The 27,705-nt window shown below is 48.0% G+C and overlaps 1 protein-coding gene across 3 annotated transcripts in view; it reads left to right on the plus strand.

Moving 5' to 3' along the window:
• Positions 1–4,455: 4,455 nt before the first annotated feature.
• Positions 4,456–27,705, plus strand: part of SLC14A1 (solute carrier family 14 member 1 (Kidd blood group)) — a 30,044-nt gene continuing 6,794 nt past the window's right edge. The window contains exons 1-8 of one of the 3 annotated variants that reach the window (XM_062201598.1): positions 4,456–4,527; positions 8,388–8,539; positions 11,231–11,387; positions 12,292–12,481; positions 15,078–15,206; positions 17,424–17,616; positions 20,232–20,379; positions 23,306–23,440. In XM_062201598.1, coding sequence (XP_062057582.1) covers positions 11,252–11,387; positions 12,292–12,481; positions 15,078–15,206; positions 17,424–17,616; positions 20,232–20,379; positions 23,306–23,440 — 931 coding nt within the window. In that variant the 5' untranslated portion in view covers positions 4,456–4,527; positions 8,388–8,539; positions 11,231–11,251. Of the gene's footprint in view, positions 4,528–8,387; positions 8,540–11,052; positions 11,130–11,230; positions 11,388–12,291; positions 12,482–15,077; positions 15,207–17,423; positions 17,617–20,231; positions 20,380–23,305; positions 23,441–27,705 lie in introns of those variants that run through there. The other 2 variants (XM_062201599.1, XM_062201600.1) reach the window with 2 other exon arrangements.

The following is a 27,705-nucleotide window of genomic DNA, read 5'->3' on the forward strand; positions in this document are numbered from 1 at the left end:
CTTCCAGGTCTCCCACATGGGTGCAGGGTTCCAAGGACTTGGGCCATCTTCCACTGCTTTCCCAGGCCATAGCAGAGAGCTGCGTGGGAAGTGGAGCAGCCGGGTCTCAAACTGGTGCCCATATGGGATGCCGGCACTTCAGGCCAGGGTGTTAACCCACTGCGCCACAGCACCGGCCCCAAGAAACAATTTTTTTTAATACAAGAGAAAAAAAAAAGCATCCCAGGACATTGCTAGCCAGTACAGCCCCTCTGTGCAAGCACCCTCTTCCCAAGATATTTCAGTGCCATCTGCAGGAGTTGCGCTCTGATAAATGCATCAATGTCTGGGTTGTTAAGGGTGATCCCTCAGACATGGTGCATCTGTGTAAGGCACAACCTGGACACACTTAGGCACTGGCCAAGGACACCGAGATCCCCATCATGAGCCTCACACTGGCCTGGCTTTTATTTCAAAGCTGAAAATGTGATGCATGTGGGTGCCTGATGAAGGCGGTCGTTGGGGATAGAGATCCCCCTGCCCTTCTGCTTTGGGCAGGAAGAACAGCCTGTTTGGTGCTCCCAGCTGCTGAGCCCCTTTCACTCCTGGACTGCACTGAAGGGCTCAGAACGCAGGTGCATTGTGTCTCGTGCCGTCCTCCAGCCCCACACTTCCCCGGCAAAAAGCAGGCAGCCGAGGCTGCCGTGAGATTCGTGCACTGCACCTGCTTGTCCCGCAGCTTCACGTCTATGACATGCTTACCGCGTGGGGCACTCATCTCCCGGGGCGTCCTGGGTCAGTGGGAGTTTGGACTCTCATCTGGCGCCTGTTTGTTTACCAAACCAAATCGTCCGTGGGCTCCGAACACACTGCAGGAGAATGTTCTGTTCCAGGCTGTGGTCGGTGCTGGTCTCTTCCTGGGGGCAGGGGTTGGAAGCATGAGAAAGCTCTTCCTCTAGCACTCTCTCTTCCACTCAGAAAAAGCCGTGCCCAGGCTGCAAAAGAGGCCTCCTTGGCATTCTCTCACAGAATTCCTGAGCACGGGCGCTGCCTAGTCACACACGCTTGCAAATTATTCATAAGGTTAAACTGCCTACAAATGTAATCAAAGCTAAAGTGCTGTCATAATATCTGAGGCAAAGAACACATATTTAGAAAGATCTACAAATGCAAAACATCCTAGAACAAATATTAGAATTGTCACTCTCTCCCTGGCCTGTCAAATAAATAAATAAATAAATAAATAAATAAATAAATATTAGAAAAAAAGAATTGTCATTCTCTGGCCAGCACTGTGCATCCCATTTGGGCGCCGGTTCAAGTCCTGGCTGCTTCACATCCAATCCAGTTCTCTGCTGTGGCCTGGGAAAGAAGTAGAAAATGGCCCAAGTCTTGTGCCCCTGCACCTGCATGGGAAACCTGGAGGAAGCTCCTGGCTCCTGAATTCAGATCGGCGCAGCTCCAGCCATTGTAGCCATTTGGGAGTGAACCAGTGGATGGAAGATCTCTCTGACTCTCTCTCTCTCTCTCTCTCTCTCTCTCTCTCCCCCCCCCCACCTCTCTGTAACTCTGCCTTTCAAATAAATAAATATTTTTTTTAAAAAATCACTATTCTCTGTAGCTGTATTCTTTCTTCTTCACTTCTCTCTCTAGTCCTATTTCCTCTCACATGCATTTGATAACTTCCTCAAAATCTCTCTGGAAAGAAAGACATCCAGGATGAATGAAGAGAGCTGTTGGGTTCTGACCTTCATGTCCAGTCCCTTCTAGCAGGAAATATTTTTAGAAAATAAAAGACAAGACCAGAGTGGTGCAGAGCTGAGGGACTGCACTATGTGTCCATTGAGGAATTAGACATAAATCACTTTACATCCAGAGTCCACTTGGAAATCCAAATGGATTTAGGCAGAGTGTGAGGGAGAAAGAACTTCCTATGGGCAGACACTCCATGGAGTAAGTCAAAGAGGAGGGAGGCTCTTTGTATGTTCACTTGTGATTGTCGCCAGACTGGGAGCTGCAAGGTGTCGTCACTGAGAAAGGGACGGGGAGGGGGCTTCACATGAACAGAAGATGTGGGAGGACAGACTCAGGAAAGGCATGGCAAGGACAAGGTAGGGCCTTGGCACTCAGCAAGTGACACCAGGAGGTACTGGAAAAAGAACCGAGAAAAAGGCACTGAGCTGTGCAATTAGGATTGTTTAAAAATACTAAGCCCAGAAGCAGGTGTTGGGTGCAGCAGTTAAGAGGCCACTTGGTTCACCTGCCCCTGAGTCTCTGCTAATGCACACCCTGTTCAAGTAGTGAGGCCCCCGCCCCCACAGGGAAACCTGGATTGAGTTCCCAGCCCCCAGCTTCGGTCTGGCCCAGCCCTGGCCACCGCAGGCATTTGGGTTGTAAACCAGCAAAACGGGAGATCTTCTGTTTGACTTTCTCTTTCTCTGTCCCTTTGCCTCTCAAATAAATAAAATAAATGGACAAAAATGTTTTTTATAAAAGAGAGAGTAGAGGATGCACATATGCTCTCAGTATTGGGTGCTCAGCTGTCTCTGATCTCCAGCCCGAGTCCTCTCCAAAGCCACAGCAGCCAGGTGGCCCCAGACCCTGGCATCCAAGGACCTTCAGAATGAGAACATGGCAAGTCCTGCACCAGCCACCTACCTGCTTCCCCCTTCTGAGGCCAAGGCCAAGTCCAAGCCAGCTCTCTGCTGTGGCCAGGGAGTGCAGAGGAGGATGGCCCAAGTGCTTGGGCCCTGCACCCCATGGGAGACCAGGAGAAGCACCTGGCTCCTGCCATCGGAACAGCGCGGTGCGCCGGCCGCGGCGGCCATTGGAGGGTGAACCAACGGCAAAGGAAGACCTTTCTCTCTGTCTCTCTCTCTCTCTCACTGTCCACTCTGCCTGTCAAAAAAAAAAAAAAAAAAAAAAAGAAGGGCTTCTCAGGGCAAACAGATGCTGACTGAGAAAGGCAGACGTCAGAAAGGTGGCAGCTCCACATGCCAGGCCATGTCAGTCTTCATTACTACCTTGCAGAAGCTGCAAAATGCAAACAATACCCCAATTCACAGGGTTGCATCTGAGATTCAGAGAGGGTGAGTAACATACCTAAAGTCACACAGCTAGTAAGGGACAAAACCAGGAAACTTTGTGATGGTTACAAGGTTAATGCCTGCAAACACAAGCCGGCAGACAGAAGAGTACTCGGAGCCCCGGGTGGCATTACTCACCATGATCCTGACGGGGAAGCCTTGTGGCCCAGGAGCCTAAGGAGCTCCTGGAACCACCAGCATAATTCCTTTCATCCCCAGAGCAGGCCCTCCCACCCCTGGCTTGCATTTCATCTGCCCCCTTCATGCTATCCCTAGAAGTTCATTTTCTCCTAACTCGACCAGGAAAAAATGTTGGAGGGAGATTTGCCTGCACCTCAAACCCTATCATGAACCTGGACCCGTGGACTTCCTCCCAGGCCCCAGACACACAGGGCCTGAACCATGCGAGCCACCTTGAGGGTCGGAGCCCCAAAGGAACCAGGACGCTGTGGTCTGGCGAGTGCCCAGGATGTGGAGCCCGCGAGTTCCCGGCCGCCTGGCTGGAGGCCGATAAGGGAGAGCCACAGGTCCAGGGGGTGGGGCGGAGCTGAACGTCCCGGGGGCGGGGGGTGGAGCCGCACATCCAGGAGGCGGAGCCGCGAGTCGGGGGTGGGGGGTGGTATTGAAAGGAGGACCAATGCCATCTGCGTGCTTGCTGTGGGATTTTTTATTTTTTTTAATTCTGTGTTTGTGGACGTGCACCTGAATTAGTTAGATTTCTGCCCTAACAGAACAAGCCACAAAAAACTGAAATTTACTAAGAATGGGGAAAGAGAGCATTTTCAAATTCAGTGTGAGGTTCCTTTGCTATGCATTGTTTGCAGGAGAGTCTGTCCTGGGATTCTCACCTGGGAAGAGAGACATTCCAGGGAAAGGCGAGCAAGGGGGCCACTGGTTTACAGAAAACTGCTGGTAGACACCTGTCCTCCCTCCATTCCTCAGGCCTCACACCTGTGCAGAAACTGTGTCTGGTGCAGGAAAGTTCCACCTGAGGAGCCTTCATCTGCTCCCACTCTGCCTGACCCGTGGCTTTTACTCTGAGTGACACCGTGTGGATCCCTTTCGGTTACAGATCTCCCGAAATCACATCAGGGCGAGGGAGGGGGCTGGAGGAAACAGCGTGGACAAGGAAAAGATGACTGTAAGCAGGATTCTCACCGGCCAAAGACCTCACAACGCCGTGGAAACGATGGCAAGGCACTTGGCACCTGATCAAGAACAGAGGAGAGAGACAGGCAGCAGGTCCTGCAGCCAGGGGACCAGTTCCCCAGCATTGCTTTGGCACCAGAGCCTGAAGTGGGAGGAGAAAGCCAAGCGCACGGATGTGCAGAGTGGGGCTGTGGGTATAAAGCCGTTGGGTGCCGGCCCCTGGCACTATCTCTTCTGAGACACTCGCCTTCTCCTAGAGCCCAGCAGGCCTGTATCAGCCACCGCCTTCTGCCCGGGGGAAGCCAGCTGCAGTGTAAGTGCCTTCATTTCTAAGAATTTCCAACGGATCACTGTTTGGGGCTTGTCTTCTGCATCCTAATTTTTGCTCTTTGTCCCTTTGTCTCTTTTTCATGGAGAAAGAGCTCCCACATTGTTGGGAAGGTGTAGAAGCAGCAGGTTGGTTCTGATAGACTGCAGAGCAATTTCCCACAGCCACAGCCTCCTTTCTGGCAGCTTAGGGGCAATGGCTTCATCCCTGATGTCAGCAGCAAGGTGGGAGCCATACCTGAACCGAGGTGCAAGGGGGTTTTCAGCAAGGTGTCCGTTGGATGAGCTAAATGGCTCTGAGCCCTTCAGTGCTGTTCAAGTTCCAGGCTGCGTCCTGGGGACAGCTGGGCTGGAGACAAGCCCCTGTATGACTCAAAGGGGAAAGCAGGGGAACTGGGCATGGCCCTTGCCAAGCCTGGGTTTATGGACCTTTCTGCATGTGCTGTCATGTTCAAGGGAGGGTGCCAGGGGCCCCCGGGGGGAACTAGTCAGTGGAATGGGCAGCTCCCGCCGCTGCACCTTTCAGCATGTGGGTTCCAGGCTTCTAGGGGCAGCGTGTTCCGCGCAGGGAAGTGCTCTGCTCGGGAGGCAGGAAAACCCGACAGCATGTTCCTCGTCTCCGATTACACCTGTAAAGGAAATTGAGCAACTCCTGGCATTTAAAATCAACCCTCCCCCACTCTGAAATAAAGATTAAATGCTGAACAAATGTCAGTGCTGAGAGTCTCCTTGCATGTTCAAACTCTTTCTTCCATATCCATACCCAAAATTCTGCTGTTTTAAACTGATCCCTGAGGCATGGAAAATTGAATATTTTCAGGCCCCTCTAGTTGTACAGATTTCTAATGTGTGTTGACAAGAGAATGAGTTTGTGTTGCCAGGGCATATCGAGGCCAGCACTATGGTATAGCAGTTTAAGCCATCGTCTGCAGCACCAGCATCCCATGTGGGCATCAGGTCACATATCAGCTGCCCCACTTCCCATCCAGCTCCCTGCTAATGTGCCTGGGAAAGCAGCAAAGAATGGCCCAAGTTATTGAGCCCCTGCACCCACATTGGAGACCTGGAAAAGCTCCTGGCTCCTGGCTTCAGCCTGGCCCAGCCCCAGCCGCTGTGGCCTTTTGGGGGAGTGAATCAGTGGATGGAAGACTTCTCTCTCTGTGTCCCTCTCTATAACTCTGCCTTTCAAATAAATAAAACCTTACAAAAAAGAGGGCATATTAGCTGATTGACATCCTGATATTGCCTCGTATTAAAATCAGTAATGGTGGCCAGTGCTGTGGCTCAACAGGCTAATCCTCCGCCTTGCGGCACCGGCACACCAGGTTCTAGTCCCGGTCGGGGCGCCGGATTCTGTCCCAGTTGCCCCTCTTCCAGGCCAGTTCTCTGCTGTGGCCCGAGAGTGCAGTGGAGGATGGCCCAAGTGCTTGGGCCCTGCACCCACATGGGAGACCAGGAGAAGCACCTGGCTCCTGGCTTCGGATCAGCGCAGTGCACTGGCTGCAGCACACTGGCCACGGCGGCCATTGGAGGGTGAACCAACAGCAAAGGAAGACCTTTCTCTCTGTCTGTCTCTCTCACTGTCCACTCTGCCTGTCAAAAATTTTTTAAAAAATCAGTAATGGTCTGCGCTCTGCAAAGTGACTGCCAAGCCCTGCTGGAGAGCTCTTCGGGTGCAGCTTCCTGAGTATTTGGGGGATGTTAAGTTCAGCACAGGTGCACGTGTGCAGGCAGGAGAGGCAGGCTCCCTCGGAGGCACAGGGAGATGTTTGTGTATCATGGAGCAACTGCTTCTAGCCAGCGTATCAGGTGCAACGGACGGTAGGGCCCGCTACTGTTGTTCAGCCCCAACCCCACGGTTGTTCCAAAGCCATGGTGAAGCGAGGCTGTGTCTCCTCCCTCACTGAGCTCTGGCACTTGCTACAGACCCTGGCACAGAGAAGCTGCGCCTTCACTGTGACTGGATGGAACGCTTCTGGCCCCAGACTGAAAAACAGAGAACTAGCAGGGCTCGCCTGTTCTGCAGGGCTGCCTCTGCCTCCTGCTGCTTGCCCGGGGAACTTGCGGGGGCCCCACTCAGAACCTCTGTTTTCTCTGAAAGCTTGAACCATGTGGTCTCTAAAATCAGAGACCAGCTCATTCTCAAATTGGTCTGTCTCTTGGCTCTGAAAAACGCACTGAGTGACTGTTGAGCTCAAGTTGTGTTCTCTGAGTTGTGTGTGATTTTGGTGAAGGGAAAGATGGGCGTAGGGCAGGCATCTACACAAAGAGAGAGTGGCAGCCCCTGCTGGCCTTTTTCTTTCCTTTTTTCCCTCATTCTTCCTTTGTTCTTTTTCTTTTTTTTGATAACCTAATATGAATTCTATCCTTGGGTTTCTTCATGGTGTTTTTTTACCAAACAAAAATATTTACTATTATGCAACCCTCAGACACATCAGTTTGGACATACACACACAGACATAATCACGCACACACTCACGTTTTTCCTAAGACATGTCTGAAATATTTTCCACAATTGTGAATTTTTCCAGGTCACTCTGGTAACATTTTCAGGTTTCAGACCAAGCCAATAGAAGATAGTAAAAATGAATACAATGGAGAGAAACACAGAAATGCCACAGATAAGTTCTCTGGAACTTCTTAAGGAAGAATGATATCCTTGGACACAGTGGAAGACATTTTAAAATGGGAAATTTATTTTAAAAGAACAGCTATCTTTAATATATCCAATGAAGACTTGTTAGTAACAACATGTTGTTCAGTATCCCATATGGGATGCCAGCGCTGCAGGCGGCAGCTTTACCTGCTACACCACAGCACCGGCCCCCAAAATTCATGTTTAAATACAAGCAGGGAAAAGCCATTTATCCGTCTCTGGGGCTGGGCTTTTGCTGCATCATAACAGGTATGGCTGCTATCATGGTAGAAAGCAGCCCGCGCCAGGCCTCTGTCTCACATTTAAGAAGGAACAAGCTGAGGCCACCTGTTGCCTCGGTGCTGCTGGTCCCCATGGAACCCTTACAATTTGTCCCCACGCTTTCAAAGCCGCATCCTGGCCCTCCAGAACCAGCCTCAGACCGGCCAGCCTCCTTCCAGTGCAGAAACAAGCGGAGCAGTACGAAATCCACGCAATGGGCTCTGACAGGGTGGTTGAGCATGGCTTCTGTTTGCTTCAGCAAGATGAGTACTTGGTTTCTGTAGTCAACTCCTTATCTCCACTCCACCTGCAAATTCTTCGCCCATGAGGAAGGACTTGTAGGGCCACATCTTTCCGCTCCAGAAACCCATTGTGTGCCCTCCTGCCTCCCCGCGCTCAGTGGAGCCAAGATATGCATCCTGCTGAGTCACACATTTTCGTCCTTCGTTTTGCATGGAGAAAAAGCAAGGATAAAGGGTGATCTTTGATTGGTGGCTCTGGTGACACCCGTGGAGGTCCTTTTTGGAAGACCCTGTTTGGAAGTGAAGTTGGTGAGGCCGGGTGCAGAGACTTCATCTCCAGACTAAGCTTGAGCCTGAAAATGCAGCCCAAGGCCGGGTGCGTCTCCTTTGTGCAGCCTCTGTCTCAGCAGACTGGGGTACCTGCTTCAAGCTCTGTTGTGTCTTTTTGGAGCAGAGCCTGGGGAGCAGAGTCAGCAAGCTCTTCTGAGCCATGCAGCCCCGGGCTGAGCCAGGGCCACAGGGATCTTGCCTTGTCACGTGGCAGTCACCTTAGTTTCGGGTCTAGAACTTTGAACTGGGGAGTTTTGACACCCCCTGGAAAGGCTGGGAAAATATAGTCTGGGGTTTTTTAGATTTCTCCTGCTTCTATTTTATTCGAGTTCCTTTTCTTTCCTTGCCCTCTCTTAGTTGAAATGCAATAGCCTACTCGGTCGGGATTGAGACTTGAGCACCAGCAGCCTTGCATTGCCTTCTCACGTAGGATGTGTGACTTCTTGAAGCTCCCTGAAGACACGCAAATGCTCTAGCAGGATAAAATTCTACTAGAGTGAACCCCAAGTGTAAGTTATTGATTTCTCCTCAACAGTCTCATGCCTGCATTCTGGCTCCCAGAGGCTCCATCAGACCTCAGCAGTGCAGAGTAGATAGCTCCTGGGACCCTGGAACTGCAACTGCTCTCTGCTCAAGTGAGGAGACCCTGTGTCTGTGCCCTGCCAGCCCTCCAACCCATCCCGCTCTGTGGATGTCGGAGACGCACATTGCAACCAGCCTTCTCTAGGCTGGGCTGTGGAGTCGGACGGTTTAACCTTTACCTAACCTCGGGTGGCTCATCAGAGGACTCACGCCATTCAGGCTCTCAATCACGTCCAGCCAGTTATATTATCGGGTTTCGGATCTGTATCTCTGGAATCTCTGAGGTGATGGGGTATTAAAAACCCTCTAAGGTAAATAAAACATGAATTTGTTTATTCTGGGGTTTGTTCCTGTAGCTGATGGAAAGTGCCACTTTCAGGTCTTCCCTGGATGCTGCCACATTTAAGACCTGCTGCATTCAGGTCCAGAGATTCAAGGCAGTGGTCTCTCAGGGCTTGTTGCCTGGGCTGAAGCTCCATGCCTCTCAGACACTGGGGTGGCTTTGAAAACAGGTCATTGTAGCTGAGGAAGGAGCTTAGCAAGCTCCTGAGATTTAAAGAGGAAGATAACTGGAAAAACATGATAGCTATTGCTTGGCTTATGAAATCAAAGGCAACTCTTTGTAAATGCTTAATTATCTGAACAATTTACAGCTTTAACTACCAAACCAGCTGAGCTCCATATGGCCTTGGTTTGGTTCCTGACTTCCAGCAGTTTTCAATTTCAGAATGTCTTAATGCAAAGATTCATTGGAAGTCTCACACATGTTGGCTCCTAACATTGTTCTGCCAAGACAAAATGACCCGGGTCTGGAATGCTTTGTATAAACAGCTTCTACTTTGGGCAGTGATTAATGGTTCCCCATTGTTTAAAAAAGCAGGATGGCAAGTTGGACAGTGAAGTCATGGAGCGGAAATGCAATTGTTATTCAGTAATAAATCAGTTACCTACATTGATTTCTGTACTAGAATTCACAGATGCCAAAACTAGCATTAGGATTAAAACAAAAAGAAAGAAGTGTGTTATCTGTTAATAGCTACTTGATGACTATGGTAAATGGAACAATTTATCATAGATGAAGCCCAAAATAGCCGTGAGGACCCCTTGTTCACAGCCTAGCCACAAGGAGAGGATGAGCTAGTTTATCTGCGTGGTCTTTGGATGTCTCTTTGGTCCTGTCTTCTATGACTGGGGCTTCAACACTCCACGGTTACACCTTCTGGGGTCTGATGGCTGATGGGTTCCCCCGCTTCCCACGGAGCTGGCTGTGCTCTGGGCTTTTCTGCACACTCCAGGTGGTCTGGCCATTGTCTTTTCCTCTCTGCCTACCTCTGGGATTACGTCACTGGGGTTTTTGGTATCTGCCATCGGCACCATGAAACTCTTGTTTAACCATGAGAGATGTACAGTCCTGTAGTAAACCCAACTCATGGTATGTCTTGGGTGTTTTCCTGGAACCTGCTTACCTATATCACGCCCTGGACATTCTTACACCATACAACCCTGAGGTTACAACCCTGGCTTTGGCAGCTTTGTCTACATCCACCTATCCCAGTTTCCCTCCCTTTGTCAAACATCATTCTTACCTGTTTTAAGATATTTAAATAATAAATTCCAAATGTAAAAAATATCTGAGGCAGTTGCATGTAGACTAACTTCAAGCAATCTTGAACTTGGAAGGGGCGAGTACCTTAAACTATGTCAACACACACTGACTGGTTTTAAAATGTCTTGCCTTTTGAACCTCCCTTTCAAAACTCTATATCATTTTTTTTTTAATTTCCAAGACAAGGCTGCTTGTCTTGAAAAGTGACTGATTGGTCCGTGTTAGGGAGCAGGCCGTTTTGTAACCTGATGGCTTCCTTCTTGAATTGACAGCATGAAGTGGAAGCCCCTGAGCTTAGCTTTTTGTATATTATTATTGGACTCATTATGTTGAAATCAACGGTTTTCAGAATTGCTAACCAGACAGAGCTCCTTGAATGCAGGAAGCAGATGCTCAACAATTGCTTGTTCCACTAGAAACTGATCCTTAGGAAATTGAAAGACCAGAACTAGGGCTGCTGTTGTAGTGCAGCCGTTAAGTCACCACGCGGGATGCCCACGTGCCCTATCCGAGTACCTGGATTTGAGTCCCACCTCTGCTGGTCCACACCCTGGGAGGGAGCAGGTGATGATTCAACTCCATGGGCCCCTGCCATCCCCATGGGAAACTCAGAAGAGGTCCATGACTCTTGGCTTCAGCCTGGCCCAACCCCAACTATTGCAAGCATTTGGAAGTGAAAGACAGCTCATTCATTCTCACCATCACTCTGCCTTTCAAATAAAATCAAAATAGCTGAACATAAAAAAAAAAAAAAAAAAAAAAAAAAAAAAACGGGGCCAGGGCCAGAACCTTCCCATTGTAGCATGAAGGGCATTGATGACAAAGGCAGGGTGGGTTGGGTTATAATTCCCATGGGGATATTTTAGGAGGAAAATGGTGCTTTCTTTGTACCATGGGACATCCTGGTCCAGGTGAATGCCTTTAAACTCATCTTCTGTGGCTATTGGCCCAGAGCTGGTGCCGATATATATCCCCACTGAGAGGTATTCATGAGTTTTGTCCTTCCCCCAAGGAGACAGAAGAAGAGCTTGCCATGGAGGATCTCCCCACTATGGTTAAACTGGACCACAGTGAAAACCAGATTTCACCATCTCGAGGCAGAAGATGCATCCCCAAGGCACTTGGCTATGTCACCGGCGACATGAAAGAATTCGCCGAATGGCTTCAAGGTATTTATGCTTTCTTCCCTTGTAGAGATGAGACAGGTGGAACTCGGGAAAATGGTTTACTTCTACTTCTATCTTTAGTTATATTCCCCAACCTTTTCTGTTTCTTTACTCTGCAGTTTTCTACTTGTAATCTTCTAACCTGCAACCCTCTTCACACCTCTTTTTATGGAAACAGTGGTCAGAGCCAGTCTTACTCATATGACAGGAAGGCTTTTTGGCTTCATCCTGGAATTTCCTTACTTAAAGCTAAAACTTTGCTATTGGTAACTCATTCCTTTGGCTTATGCATCTGCCCATGTAAGTGTGGTAAGTACCTTAGATGCTTTCTGGAGCTTACATACCAGCAGGAGCTATGTTGAGCATGAAGAATTGATGTGCTCAGGGATCTGGGTGCCACTGGAGGGTCAAAGGGCTCAGAGAGAAAAGGCTTAAAGAAATAGCAGGGAGGGCCGGCACTGTGGCATAGAGAGTAAAGCTGCAGCCTGCAGTGCCGGCTGGTTCGAGTCCCAGCTGCTCCACTTCTGATCCAGCTCTCTGCTGTGGCCTGGGAAAGCAGTAGAGGATGGCCCAAGTCCTTGGGCCCCTGCACCCATGTGGGAGACCCGGAAGAAGCTCCTGGCTCCTGGCTTTGGATCGGCACAGCTCCTGCTGTTGCAGCCATTTGGGGAGTGAACCAGTGGATGGAAGACCTCTCTCTCTCTCTCTCTCCCTCTCTACCTCTCCTCTCTCTGTGTAACTCTGACATTCAAGTAAATAAATAAATCTTTAAAAAAAAATAAAAGAAATAGCAAAAGTAAGTTTCACCTCCAGGGATGTTGATGGTTTTGCTCAGGGTGGGCCCTGGCATTGCACAAGAGGATGGCTCGTCTTGCAATCTCAGCTCTGCTCATGTCATCTCTTCCAGACAAGCCTGTGGTACTCCAGTTCATCAGCTGGGTTCTCCGGGGCATATCCCAAGTGGTGTTCGTCAGCAACCCCATCAGTGGTATCCTGATCGTGGTGGGGCTTCTGGTCCAGAACCCCTGGTGGGCTCTCACAGGCTGTGTGGGTGCAGTGGTCTCTACTCTGACTGCCCTCTTGCTCAGCCAGGACAGGTAGGCACAGCTATCCAAGCCTGCTCAGCTCACTTCTGGGACATGGCAGCCAACCAGTGACTGGGCAGCAGTGACAAAGCCACACCCTTCCTGAGAGAAACAAGCTTTATTCCACAGCACTCTGTATTTGCCTTTTGTCAGGGGTCAGGGAAGCACTGAAAGTCTTATTCTGAATCAGGGGCCAGTCTGAATGATGCCAGATCCTCATGCAGTGGCGACCAGGAGAGAATCTAAAGGGGACCTTCTTCAATGATTGATAAAGTTGTTTGTCATCATCGTTTCATTTGAGTTCATGAAAAGTCTTAGTGGCTGAATAACACCATTATTGTCTTATTTCCATGGTTACCCCAGCAAACTTGTTTTCAAGGAGAGAGAGCAAAGGTCAGCCTAGTTCCCAGAGAGATGAATATCCAAATAAATTGCAAGCTTACACATCTGTCTTGGTAAGCATTCATGAGTCTTCTGATGTATATGCTGGGTAAACATATCATGTACTTTATAAATCGATTCATCATTGAAGAACGGATGTGCTAACTCCCAGCAGAGGAGTAAGCAGCTCCTGACCTCTGGTTCCTTCAGGGAGGGTGCCAGGCTTCCAGGTGTCCAGGATCAGTGCCTAAATGCCCAGTGAATGGCCACTGCACAGCTACGCTCTTGTCCTACTTGCTGCAAATCACCTAGGGAGGCTCTTGGGGGAAATACGCAAATACTCCACTTTCCTATCAATTCCAGGGCCCAATCTGCTCCCTGGGGAGGGCGAGTCTCTATCTTGGGTTAAAGCCTATCCAAAAATGAGGGCCAAGAGAGCCCTCTCCATTTGGGAATGTGGTCTAGGACTTTGCCACAGTGAATATACCTCCATTGTTTCATTCCAGGGAAACAGGGCCTGCCCCATTTTCCTTGTCAATATTATTTAGAAGACAGGTCATTCAGGTTGAGCATCCCTAATCCAAAAATCTGAAATCTCAGTGCTCCAGAATCTGGAACATTTTGAGCACCGACATGACACCACAAGTGGAAAATTCCACAATATTTTTCACAATTACCTTCAGGCCATATGTTTAAGTACATTTGAGATATAAGTGAATTTCCTGTTTAGACTCAAGTCCCATCCCCAAGGTGTCTCATTATGAGTATTCATATGCAAATATTACAAACTAAAAAAAACTAAATCAGAACCTTTTTGGTTCCTAATATTTTAAATAAGGCATCCTCAACCTGTATTTATGTGTGTCTGTTTTCAAATCTACTTCTTTGTTCCTAAAATACCACATTAAAATGTCAATCCTATTTTAAGTGAATATATGTCTTCCCATTGCTTTGACTATAGCATTACACAACATGTAGATGTTGCCATTAATTTTCCACTGATCAAACCCAAGCATTAAACCTCCAAGTCATTTATTGAAAGGACAAGTCTTTGCAGTGCTCTCCACTGTCATCATGTGGAGTGCCAACTTCGGGGTTACACCAAGGCAAATTGCATCACCCCTCAACTGCCCTGAAGGCTTATTTAAGGATACAAAGGACTCGTGAACAGGAAATCCCACCTCCAATGCTCTGGCCCAGATGGATGTGTGACATTATCATGCCTGTTGCACTGGTGCCTCCTGGCCTTGTAGGAAGAAGCCTTCCAAGGCCCTGCAGTGTAGCTGACTATCTGCAGGCCCTCCCCTCAGGCCCTGTATTCAGCCTCGCCCACTCACTCCCCCATCTACACTGCTCCATGCCCACTGCAGACTCTGCCCTGGAGCTCCAGGCTCTTGGGACCCTCCGTGCTCCATCATGCCCGATGTTGCCAGCTCTCAGAGCTCCCTGGGGCAGGGGAGACCTGGCTCGTCAGCCTTGGAGCTAATTCTATAGAAATTGTCCCATTTCTCATGCAGAACTTCTAGTTCCCAATTATGAAGTGGGAACAATTTGGGCCAGAGTAGAAAGGTACCCATTGGCTAACCTTTAAAAGTGAGCTGGAATACTGAGCAGAAAAACAGATCTCAGAAAGAGAAAGGCTAAACATGTACACCATTAAACGAAGTACTTTGCCAAGTTAAAAAAAATAGTAATGTTTTTGCAGTAATTTGGAAAAATATATATTTGGACAACAAACTAGAAGCACAGGAACATGGAAATGCATGCTAAGTTGGAAGATCAAAGACTCTACGAAGGTGAAGTTACAGTCCAGGAATCACCAAGAAAGCAGACATAGGAAATAGTTTCATATGCTAAAAGCCCAATCCAATAAAGAGGCCCTTAATGAGTTAAAGGAAATAATACATTTCTAGAGGAAAGGCTAAAAGCAACAGAGCAGGTTGCCTTACCGATCCCCTCCCTCCCTCAGACGCTGCGACCTGTCTTTAGCTGTGACACCTGTGGAGGGTTGGCTCTGCACATGCATTCATGTTTCCATCTGGGTTAACATGTACGTTACATCTTCGTGTTTGTATTGCTATCTGTATGATGCTTACACAGACTTTGAAATAGATTTCCATACGTAGCCTCCTTTTCTAACGTGAGTGTGATCTGGAGGTTACAAGTGTTGTTTCTGTGCAAGTCCAGTTGAAGTCCACCAAGGAGACATCCATGCTCTTGTCCCCAGGTCGGCCATAGCAGCGGGGCTCCAGGGCTACAATGCCACGCTGGTGGGAGTACTCATGGCTGTCTTTTCAGAGAAGGGAAACTATTTCTGGTGGCTGTTATTCCCCGTATCTGCTGTGTCCATGACGTGGTAAGTGACACTTGGTTTTGAAAGCAGCTTTGAAAAACTTATACAGGGAGGTGGGAATAGGAAGTTATTGTTTATCAAGTATAGAGTTCAGGGGTTTTTTTTTTTAAGATTTATTTATTTATTCGAAAGTCAGAGTTACACAGAGAGAAGAGAGGCAGAGAGAAAAAGGTCTCCCATCCGGTGGTTCACTCCCCAACTGGCCACAACCACCGGAGCTGTGCCAATCCGAAGCCAGGAGCCAGGAGCTTCTTCTGGGTCTCCCACGTGGATGCAGGGGCCCAAGGACTTAGGCCATCTTCTGCTTTCCCAGGCCATAGCAGAGAGCTGGATCAGAAGTGGAGCAGCCAGGTCTCGAACTGGTGCCCATATGGGATGCCAGCGCTTTGGGCCAGGGTGTTAATCCACTGTGCCATAGTGCCGGCCCCTAGAGTTCAGTTTTGCAAGGTGAACAATATTTTGTGAATGGGTGGCAGGGGTGGTTGGAGAACAATGTGACTGTGCTTAATGTCATACATAGCTAAAAATTGGTTAAAATGCTAAATGTTTTGTGTATTTTGCCACAAATTTTTCAAATACAAAGTTTTCAAAAAACAGATTCAGATTATGTCCACTGACAACAGAAACAACTACTTGCAAAGATGCATGTTTGCTTAGAACCAGTCGTTTGGCCTCATGTCTGAGTGCCCTGCATGGCCACCAATCCCTTCCTTCACCCAGAGATTCTCAGCCCTGGCTGCACAATGGCACTGCAGCCCTGGGAGCACCAGAAGACAGCGGTGCTGGTGGCTCCCACACACCTCACCCCCACTCAGCATTCCAACATGACCGGTCTGCGGTGCCCCCCAGATTATTTTAAAGTGCAGCTGAGGCTGAGACCCACTCCCTACACTGGTGGTTCTCCGACCTGGGTGCTTTCAGAATCAGCTGGAGACTTTATTAAACACAGATGGCTGCTCCTTCTTCCCGTGGCTTCTGCTTCAGTCCACGTGGATGGAGCTTGAGAAGGTGCCTTTCTAATGAGTTCCCAGGTGACACTGATGTGGCTGGGAAAAGGACCCCACTTTGAGAACGACTATGCTTATATGAACTCTGCTTACACCCTGCATGGGCCCTCTTCAAGAAAATGTTTTACTGAATTCAATCCCTTCTTAAAAAAAAAAAAAAAGAAAGAAAGAAAGAAAGAAAGAAAGAAAGAAAGAAAGAAAGAAAGAAAGAAAGAAAGAAAGAAAGAAAGAAAGAAAGAAAGAGGGCCAACGACCCGTCGCACTAGGTTAATCCTCTGCCTGAGACACCAGCATCCCATATGGGCGCCAGTTCTAGTCCCGGTTGCTCCTCTTCCAGTCCAGCTCTCTGCTGTGGCCTGGGAAGGCAGTGGGGGATGGCCCAAGTGGTTGGGCCCTGCACCCGCATGGGAGACCAGGAAGAAGCACCTGACTCCTGGCTTCGGATCGGCATAGCGCCGGCCGTAGTAGCCATTTGGGGGGAGAACCAATGGAAGGAAGACCTTTCTGTCTCTCTCACTGTCTGTAATTCTACCTGTCAAATAAATAAATAAAAATCTTAAAAAAAAAAAAAAAGGAAGGAAGAAAGAAAAAGCCTGAATCCTCCAAACTAGTGTCTAGGTGGATATTATTTAAATCTTTTTCTGGAAGCAAACATTTCCTTCTTAACATAGCATATTTAGAATGCAAAATACTACTATGCACATATGAGATGTCCAACCCTCTAGGGACAGTGTCTACAGGAGGCCCATTATCCTGACTGCACCCACAGGTGTGCAGAGGACCTGTGGGCAGAGCCGAACTCTCCAGGAAGTGTCCTGGCACCTGTTTAGAGAAACAGGCTGAGGGCAGGCGACCTGGTATGCAGGTGCCTTCCATCCTTCCTTGAACAATTATCTCTCTTTTCCTCACATACGTCCATGGAAACACACCTGAAATCACACACGTCCAGTCAGATGGTGGTCGTGCCCTTCAGGGAAGCACCAGCCATGTGAACGAGAGAGGTGCTATACAGGGGCCTTAACTGTGTGATAACATTAAATGTCTAAAGTATTTCAAAAATATTCCTTGATCTATAACTCACTCTGCGGGTTGACTTTCGCCTTCATTTAGGGTTTGTCTCTCTGATAGGGTTTACCCCAGCCTCCTTCTGTGGCAAGTCTGCCAACACAGCACTTTGGAGACATGCAGATTCTTCTGTTCTGTTCTTTTTCAGCCCAATCTTCTCAAGTGCATTGAACTCTGTGTTCTGCAAGTGGGACCTGCCTGTCTTCACCTTCCCTTTCAACATGGCCTTATCAATGTACCTGTCAGCCACAGGACACTACAATGCATTCTTTCCAAGCACCCTGATCATACCTGTAGCCTCCGTTCCCAATATCACCTGGCCTAATCTCAGCGCCCTGGAGGTAAGAAACACTGTCTTGCTCCCTGAAGACACCCAGTGTCCTCCTGGTTAATTATGTGTGGGCATCAGAATCTTCTAGATACTCAGCTCTTGGAGGGACTTTCTGCCTTCCTTTTGCCACCTAAAGCATTTGTTCTACTGCAGAGTTCTGGGGTCTAAGGGATTACTTTGAAAATTACTTTTGTCAGAGCTAATGTGCCCCCTTCCCTGTTCCTAAAAATCCACAGCGCTAACTCCAGAGTGTAGCTCGCTGCAAGTCAGAGCTGCTGGGTGCTCAGCCTCTGTTGGGGCGGTATGACGAGGACCAGCCCTTGAGGCAGCCAGCCCTGGGCCTGAGTTAAAGCTACCATAATGTGTTTTCTTCATGCAAAGGAACTACATGCTGACTCTTAGAGCTCTGTCGGGCTTGTTCGTATGCTATCTCAGAGCACATGGATGACGACTGAGGGTTCTCAAGCTTTGGGAGGTACCAGAACCACCTGCAGAGTTTTTAAATCCCAGAGCAGGCGGCCTCTCAGACCCTCTAAGTCACCACCCCGAAGGGAAGGGCTTGCGCACCTGCACTCACAAACTTCCCAAATCGTGACCAACTGTGAGAACCATTGTGCCACTGGATGTACATGGAGTTGTGTACCTCTTGACAGATGGGCAGAGGGAGCACACATTTTTAAAAACATTGCGAACCCAAACCAAATCACGGCTCTTTCTGTTGGTGTTTATTGAATAAATCTGTTTAAGCTTTCTGTTGTTGGGAACAAGAGAACACTTGAAATCAGAAGAAAACCAAAGAAGTTACTTTCTTTAGTGTGCAAAAAAGTAGCTCTCCCACTACAGATTGTACTGCTCCCTTTGCTCTGCTCTTTTCTGAGTGTTCAGAAGCTCCTGGGGGGCTCAGATGGCCTTTCCTTGAGCGTCCTGCTCAGAAAATGAATGGGAGCATTTTAGAAATAACTTGGAAGGAAAATCAAAGACTTATTAGAATTCCCCATGAAAAACAATAGTCTACTTTCCCCATGTGATGATCATTGCCTTGAATCCCTTACTTTATGATATTAGCGTCTCTGTTTTCAAGAAAAAAATAGTATATGTGTATATGGCAAAATGATAAAAATTGTTAAATTTTCAAACAAAAAATAAGCTTAAATAAATTATAAAATAGTGGCTATCTAGAACTGCCCTGCCTTATACGATAATTAGCTCCATGTGGCTGTTCAGATTTGGATGTAGAGTAGTTAAAATTTTAGTTCCTGAACCTCTCTAGTCACATTCCAGATGGTCAGTAGCCACACGAGGCTAATGCCTACTGGACAGCGCAAATGTAGACTATTCCACCATCACGGAAAGTTCTATGGAATGGAGCTGGTCTGGGGTAGGGCTAGACGTGTCCTCTCTGTCAGAACCATCAGCACACTGTTTCCCGCCTCCCCGCCTCTTAATTCCCCCCTCCTGCTACCTGAAAGACAGCTCTACCGCCAAGTTCTGAGGCAAAGCCTATGCAGTCTGCATTGGTTAGAAGAAACAGGAAATGACCTTGTGGAGCAGGGCTTGGAAGAATCCACTGCCCATCTTAGGGTAGATTCAAACTCACAGCCTGGTCCTGTGCCCTGAGAAAGGACCAAACCAGAACAGAGAAGCCAACGTTACACTCAGACTAATGCAAGAAGGAAGAGAGCATTGCCCCCATTCCAACACTGGGGCTACCTCCTTCAGAAGGTTCTTGACCTGGGGAACCCCATGAGCTAGAAAGGGTGGAGGGGCGAGAGGAAAGGGTGGGGAAAGCGGCTTTCAGTAAGTCAATGACCTTGCTCCAGAGGGACATTTCACAGGTCATTACGCCTAATCTGGTCCTGTTATAAGGAATCCGTGTGTGTTCATTTGAGTCAATCCCTGTGCTTTCCTGAGAAATGCCATGGTGTGAACACATAGTCAAATTCAGGCCTCAACCATCAAGTGGAACTGTGACATTTGCATGAGTTTTTAGGTTCTGAAGCTGGATTGACAACTGTCTGTAACTGCAACAAGCTAAAGATGTCTTGATTTAAAGTAATACATGTTCTAGTCAGCAACAAAGGGCGAATACAGTTCTGACGCTTGAGCGTACCTGTCATTGCTTCTAAATTGTGGACAAGATTCAACTTGGCTTCAGGGCTTTGGCCTGAGCACAAGGAACTGAAGGGCGTGGTAGCCACAGTGTTCCTGTTGGTCACGGGGAAGCATTGATGATAGCCCAAAGTTCAACAAGTGTACATTGTGTCCCCTGCCATCCTCAGAGAAAGGCTTGGCACCCTCGGAGCCAGGAGCGGTGAGGCCACACTGGGAGCTAGTCAGCGACCAGGACCAAGTGTCGGGGCAAGAAGCAGACCCAGTGAGTGCAGGGGCAGTTTGGAGAAGGTGGGCTCGGCAGGCAGCAGGAAAGGACTAGGATATCCCTGTTGATAAAGCAAAAGAATGGCCAGGAATGGGAGTCTCCTGTAATCAAACAGAGAGGAAATTTGAGCACTTGGTACCACTCATCCAAAAGAGAAGGCACGCCACGTCTACAATCACGTTGTGTGAGTGTGTGAGCATCCTGTGGACTTCTGTTGTGTGGCCTTATTTCTGTGATTCCTTTTGCAGTTACTGAAGGCTCTGCCGGCGGGAGTCGGACAGATATATGGCTGTGACAACCCATGGACTGGGGGCATCTTCCTGTTCGCCATCCTCCTCTCCTCCCCACTCATGTGCATACACGCTGCCATTGGATCTTTGCTGGGCATAGTAGCTGGTAAGCCTAAGACCCGTTACCAACTCTTGAGCACCTGCTCCATCCCACATCACTGTGGACATTTTCTATACACCAAACTTTTCTCTTTTTTTTAAACTTTTATTTAATAAATACAAATTTCAAAGGTACAACTTTTGGATTATAGTGTCTCCCCCCCCCATAACCTCCCTCCCATCTGCAACTATACCATCTCATACTCCCTCTCTCATCCCATTCTTCATCAATATTCATTTTCAATTATCTTTATATACAGAATATCAACTTGGTGTATACTAAGATTTCAACAGTTTGCACACAGATACACAAAGTATAAAGTACTGTTTGATTCAGTATACGAAGGAACCACTGAGCTAAAGCCAGCCCTAAAGTACTATTTGAGTAGTAGTTTTAACATTAATTTGCATAGCACAACACATTAAGGACAGAGATCCTACATGTACAAGTGTACAGTGACTCCCATTGTTAATTTAACAATTGACACTCTTATTTATGACATCAGTAATCACCCAAGGCTCTTGTCGTGAGCTGCCAAGGCTATGGAAGCCTCTTGAGTTCACAAACTCTGACCTTATTTAGACAAGGCCATATCGAAGTGGAAGTTCTCTCCTCCCTTCAGAGAGAGGTACCTCCTTCTTTGATGGCCCCATTCTTTCCACTGGGATCTCACTCGCTGAGATCTTTCATTTAGGTCAATTTTTTTTTCTTTCTTTTCTTTTTTTTTTTTTTTGCCAGAGTGTCTTGGCTGTCCATGCCTGAGAAACTCTCATGGGCTTTTTAGCTGGATCCAAATGCCTTAAGGGCTGATTCTGAGGCCAGAGTGCTATTTAGGGCATCTGCCATTCTATGAGTCTGCTGTGTATCCTGCTTCCCATGTTGGATCGTTCTCTCATTTTTAATTCTATCAGTTAGTATTAGCAGACACTAGTCTTGTTTATGTGATCCCTTTGACTCTTAGTCCTATCATTAGGATCAATTATGAACTGAAACTGATCACTTTGACTAGTAAGATGGCATTGGTACATGCCACCTTGATGAGATTGAATTGGAATCCCCTGGCACATTTCTAGATCTACCATTAGGGGTAAGTCCAACTGAGCATATGCCAAACTGTACATCTCCTCCCTCTCTTATTCTCACTCTTATATTTAACAGGGATCACTTTTCAGTTAAATTTAAACACCTAAGAATAACTGTGTGTTAATTACAGAGTTCAACCAATGGTATTAAGTAGAACAAAAAAATACTAAAAGGAATAAAATAGTAAGTTGTTCCTTGACAGTCAGGACAAGGGCTGATCAAGTCATTGTTTCTCATAGTGTCCATTTCACTTCTACAGGTTTCCTTTTAGGTGCTCAGTTAGTTGTCACAGATCAGGGAGAACATATGATATTTGTCCCTTTGGCACTGGCTTATTTCACTCAGCATGATGTTTTCCAGCCATTTTGTTGCAAATGACGGAATTTCATTTTTCATGGCTGTATAGTATTCTATAAAGTACATATCCCATAATTTCTTTATCCAGTATACTGTTGATGGGCATTTAGGTTGATTCCATGTCTTAGCTATTGTGAATTGAGCTGCAATAAGCATTAAGGTGCAGACAGCTCTTTTATTTGCCAACTTAATTTACTTTGGTAAATTCCAAGGAGTGGGATGACTGGGTCATGTGGTAGGGCTATATTCAGGTTTCTAAGCAATCTCCAAACTGTCTTCCATAGTGGCTTTACCAGTTTGCATTCTCACCAATAGTGGATTAGTGTGCCTTTTTCCCCACATCCTCACCAGCATCTGTTGTTAGTTGATTTCTGTATGTAAGCCATTCTAACCGTGGTGAGGTGAAAGCTCATTGTGGTTTTGATTTGCATTTCCCTGTTGGCTAGTGAATCCTGAACATTTTTTCATGTGTCTGTTGGCCGTTTGGATTTCCTCTTTTGAAAAATGTCTTAGCCGGCGCTGTGGCTCACTAGGCTAATCCTCCGCCTTGCGGCGCCGGCACACCGGGTTCTAGTCCCGGTCAGGGCACCGATCCTGTCCCGGTTGCCCCTCTTCCAGGCCAGCTCTCTGCTGTGGCCAGGGAGTGCAGTGGAGGATGGCCCAAAGTGTTTGGGCTCTGCACCCCATGGGAGACCAGGAGAAGCACCTGGCTCCTGCCATCGGAACAGCGTGGTGCGCCGGCCGCAGCGCGCTACCGCGGCAGCCATTGGAGGGTGAACCAATGGCAAAAGGAAGACCTTTCTCTCTGTCTCTCTCTCACTGTCCACTCTGCCTGTCAAAAATAAAAAAAAAATAAAATAAAATAAAATAAAAAAAAGAAAAATGTCTTTTTAGGTCTTTGGCCCATCTCTTAAGTGGGTTGTTTATTTTGTTGTTGTAGAGTTTCTTGATCTCTTTGTAGATTCCCCCAGACCTTTCTTTTTTTTTTTTTTTTTTGACAGGCAGAGTTAGACAGTGAGAGAGAGACACACACACACACAGAGAAAGGTCTTCCTTTTTCCATTGGTTCACCCCCTAAGTGGCTGCTATGGCCGGCGAGTTGCGGCCAGTGCGCTGCGGCCGGTGCACTGCACCGATCCAAAGCCAGGACCCAGGTGCTTCCTCCTGGTCTCCCACGCGGGTGCAGGGCCCAAGGACCTGGGCCATCCTCCACTGCACTCCCGGGCCCCAGCAGAGAGCTGGACTGGAAGAGCAGCAACTGGGACAGAACCTTCACCCCAACCGGGACTAGAACCCAGGGTGCCAGTGCCGCAGGCGGAGGATTAGCCTAGTGAGCTGCAGCACCAGCCCCCCCAGGCCTTTCTTAAGGTCTCTGCTTCCATGGGTCAAACAGGAGCTTCTGAGCTGCTTACCATGATCCCACCCCCCAGACCTCTACTGGAGCATCCTGCTTTTAGTCCAATGCCCTGACCAAGCCTGTCTTGCCTAACAGGACTCAGCCTTGCAGCTCCATTTAAGGACATCTATTTCGGACTCTGGGGTTTCAACAGCTCTCTGGCCTGCATCGCAATTGGAGGAATGTTCTTGGCACTCACCTGGCAAACCCACCTCCTGGCTCTCGCCTGCGGTGAGTATAATCAGGCATCTATGTGCAAGGGTTGCTCATGACTATTGGGTCAAAATTAAGGAAGAAATAAAAAGGACTATGTGAGAAATCAGAGCCGGCGTTCTAATTTGGGCTCCCTACTATCTACATGAGTGACTAGGACAAGTGATGCCTCCCTCTGGGAGCAGTAAAGTCCGCTCTGCTTGCCAACTGGCTGTGGAGTCTGCTGAGTTGTCTTAACCATTCTAAAATGCGTATGTTTCAAGGCAGAAACTTGATGATTTGGTCCCAGAAACTGAAAGGAAATAGCTCAAGCTAGACACGGCGCCGTGACCCCTGGTGAAGCCGGGGTGATGTGTGGTCCTTTGAGAATCACAGGAATGCAGCTGTTCTCAAACTTGAGATATATCCAGGCTTGTGAAAATACGGGCCGTCAGGCCCCGTGCTCGGTCTCGGATTCAGTGTTCCATGGGAGGGTGGGGGGAGCTGCATTTCCAACAAGCTGCAGGCAGACTCGGAGTGGAGGGGCTGCTCGGGGAGCCACATTCTGAGTGCGGCTCCTTTCATCCTTTCTGATCCCCAAGATCCTACCCACACCCAGCCTGCCAGGGCCAGAGGTGTTTTGGAGACTTAGTGTATCCCTCTCACTTAACTCCTGGGGTACTGAGGCCAGAGAGGTCCAGGGGCGTGCTACAGGGAAGTGGTCAGTGCGGGTAAATCCAAGTCTAGAATCCACATTTTCCAGCAACTTTTAGCGTCACTCACAAGCCACCAATCAGCTTCTCTTTTGTAGCACTCAGGCCCTCAGGGAAGCCCCCTAGGTTGAAACAGACTTCAGGTGATTTGGATCTGAACAGCTAATGGCTTTCCCAGGCTGATTCTAGGGGAGGCATATTCACCCCCAGCCTCTGGTGTCGCTAATTAAATACAGGTGAAAGCATTTAAGAAAATATTCTCGAGTGGGGGAGGGGAAGTGTAATGTGGAAAATGGTATTTAACCTAGTAGAAATACATCTAAACTCAGTTTATCACCAGGCTAATCAGTCCAAGGAATCCAAGCAGTTATTACAATGCGGACATGTGTCAGGAGAGTGGTCTCCTGCATTGGCAAAGGGAGGGGCAGAACCAAGTGTTGTTTATCATTTATTATTATTATTATTATTAACAACAGAGATCTTCCATCTGTGGGAGGTGAGAATTCTAGCACTGGACCACCAATGCCCTGAGATCTTCCCTCTGTTAGTTCACTCTACAAATATCTGCAACAGCCAGAGCTGGGCCATGCACAAGCCAGGAGCCCGGAGCTCCATCCAAGTCTCAGTGTGGGTGGCAGGGACTCCCAGTGTTGGGCCAGCACCTGCTGCCACCCAGTGTGCACGTTAGCGGGAAGCTGGATCAGAAACACAGGAGGCAGAATTCGAACCAGGCGCTCTGATATGAGACGTGGATGTCCCTAATGGCAACCTAACTACTGCATCACATACCCACTTGGGACCAAGGGTTTCCTTGTTCACTTTGGATTTTCCAATGCTGTAAGATTTACAAAACTCAGGCTGCCGTGGAATCACTATTTAAACATCATTTGGTCTTTACAGCAACCCTACTATTTCTCCTAACACTCCTGTCAAAGCTTTTTGCTCAAAGCAAAGAGAAAGAGAGGGCAGATTCTGTGGCCACCTGAGCTCACTGAGTTAGAATCTTTTATCATCCAATCTTCCAAGTTCTCTTCTAAGCTTGGTTTGGGGTTTCAAACCTTCATGTAGGGCCAGCGCTGCAGTTCAATAGGCTAATCCTCCGCCTGCGGCGCCTGCACACCGGGTTCTAGTCTCGGTCGGGGCACCAGATTCTGTCCCGGTTGCCCCTCTTCCAGGCCAGCTCTCTGCTGTGGCCCGGGAAGGCAGTGGAGGATGGCCCAAGTGCTTGGGCCCTGCACCCGCATGGGAGACCAGGAGAAGCACCTGGCTCCTGGCTTTGGATTGGCGACTGCAACGCGCCGGCCGTAGTGGCCATTTGGGGGGTGAACCAATGGAAGGAAGACCTTTCTCTCTGTCACTCTCTCACTGTCTATAACTTTACCTGTCAAATAAATAGGGCAAAAAAAAAAAAAAAAGAAGGTTTCCACCCTTGGTTTAGCCAATCTCATTCATTCATTCATTTCATTCATTCATTCCACACCTACTCACTGGCTCTCTGTTAAGCACCGGGGACATTGTCCCTGTTCTCTTGAGTACTCGCTCTGTCACAACTTCTCCCCTGAAAATAGGAGCGCTTATTTTCATGTCTCTCCTTGTAACACTTGCTGTTCTTCCAAGGCTTCTGTCTCATACTGTTCTGCTGTCTGCAATGATCTCCCATTCTTGGTTACTTTTTTGTCCTGAGTAATAAGTCAGCCTTTAGGTGCCCATCAGTTAAGATTCAGAGTTGGGCTGGGAGAGCCTACATTAGACGGGAAGTTCTGTATACCTTGGTCAGTCGTGTTCTGGCTAACTGAAGGAGAGGAGAGGGAAGACTGGATTTCAGCTCTTCATGGATAACGTCCTTCCAATAGACTGCCATGTGTGAGTCCATTGGAAAGAAGTACAGGTGTGGGCATTATGGTACAGTAGGTCAGCCACGGCGTGGGGCACCCACACCCCATACCACAGTACCTGGGTTTCAGTCCCAGCTTTGTTTCTGACCCAACTTCCTGCTAATGGGCACCACGGCGGGCAGCAGATGATGGCTCAAATACTTGGGCCCCTGCCACCCATGTGGGAGATGATGGAATTCTGGGCTCCTGGTTTTGATCTGGCAGAGCCTTGACTACTGGGGACATTGGGGGAATGAACTAGCAGATGGAAAACTGATCTCTCTTTCTCTTGCTCTGCCTTTCACATAAATAAACAACAACAACAACAAAAAGCTGTAAAAGAAAGAAATAAAGGAAATAGATACAAAATGTGTTTACAGCTTTCACTGATGACATCACAGAGTTGAGAAATCCCATGGCCAGGCAGTTCTGAGTTGGAGGCGGGGAAGGCAGCAGTGCCAGGTACTATCGGAATGTCCTAGGTTGTCTTCCTGATAAAGAGTTTGGCTCTAACAAAAGAGCAGCACTATACGACATGTCTGTTATTTATTTACCTTGGCTGACAAGGCTGGTCTTTTGTCTGGCAGTAGCAAGGTGATGAGGGCAAGCTGAAGCTCGCTGTGGCATTTCACATGTGAGATTTGCTTTACAAGAGGGGCTGGAGGAAATTCATGTGCAGAGATGAAAAAAATCCGATAGGACCGACCAAGAGTGGACAAATGGGCACTTGGTAGCCATGGAAACTTACAGGGCCTATGGAACGGGGACTTGGGCACCTATTGAAATTAAAATTGCCGTTCTCTTTGAAGCACTAATTCAGCTTCGAGAAATGAATCTTCCAGAAATAGTTGTAATAAATACACAAGGAAATTTTGTACCCAAAATGCTGATGATATAGCACTGCTTGAAATGATTCCAAGTAACAGGGTGCCTGTCCTGGGAAGCCTCTGCGTAGGGGCTTGCCTGCAAAGCAGAGGCTCTGTGCCCTGGGGCATGGTGCCCCCTTCTCCCCACTCCTCAGACGCACCAGCAGAGAAGCCAGCTCAGCCCTGCCTGGGCTCCCGCTCCCCGCTCCCCGCTCGGACACTTTTCACCCAGTTAGCAACCCTAGGGCAATGCAAGCTCCCAGGACAAGGAAAGGCAGCATCCAAGGACAGCAAACACTGTATAAGAAAGATCACAGATTGAACAACCGACAAAGAATGAAGCTAATCGATGAACCAGCCAGGATGAGCTCAGTAGACGACATGATCAGCCACGCATGGCCTGGGTGACCAACTACCCTGCAGGTGCTTGTGAAGGGGTAGAGAGGGAAAATACTATGTCCAGTGATAAAAAAGTGAATATGGAAACATGTAGTCAAATACTAGAAATCCCAGGAGGAGGGTGAATAAGAAGTGGAGGGAAAAGATTTGAAAAATTAAAAACTGATAACGTCTCAGCAGTAAATTGAATACCTGAAGGCTCACACTGAAAGGACCTGGGTATGTGGCAGCTTAGAAGTGGGAAGAGACCCTCCACATCTAGAGAGACAATGGTGGAAAAAATATATGAGGCATCTCCAAAAAATTTATGGAAAATGTACATTGTGAAAAAGCTATGCATGGATTGGAATTTTTTGCACCAAAATAAACCTTTTTAGCATTTAGTTTTTTTCACTTCTTTATTTTTATTTGAGAAGTAGAGCGAGACCTACTGGTAGATGGAGACCTCCCAT

The sequence above is a fragment of the Lepus europaeus genome, chromosome 9, assembly GCF_033115175.1.
Source record: "Lepus europaeus isolate LE1 chromosome 9, mLepTim1.pri, whole genome shotgun sequence".
Classification (NCBI taxonomy): domain Eukaryota; kingdom Metazoa; phylum Chordata; class Mammalia; order Lagomorpha; family Leporidae; genus Lepus; species Lepus europaeus.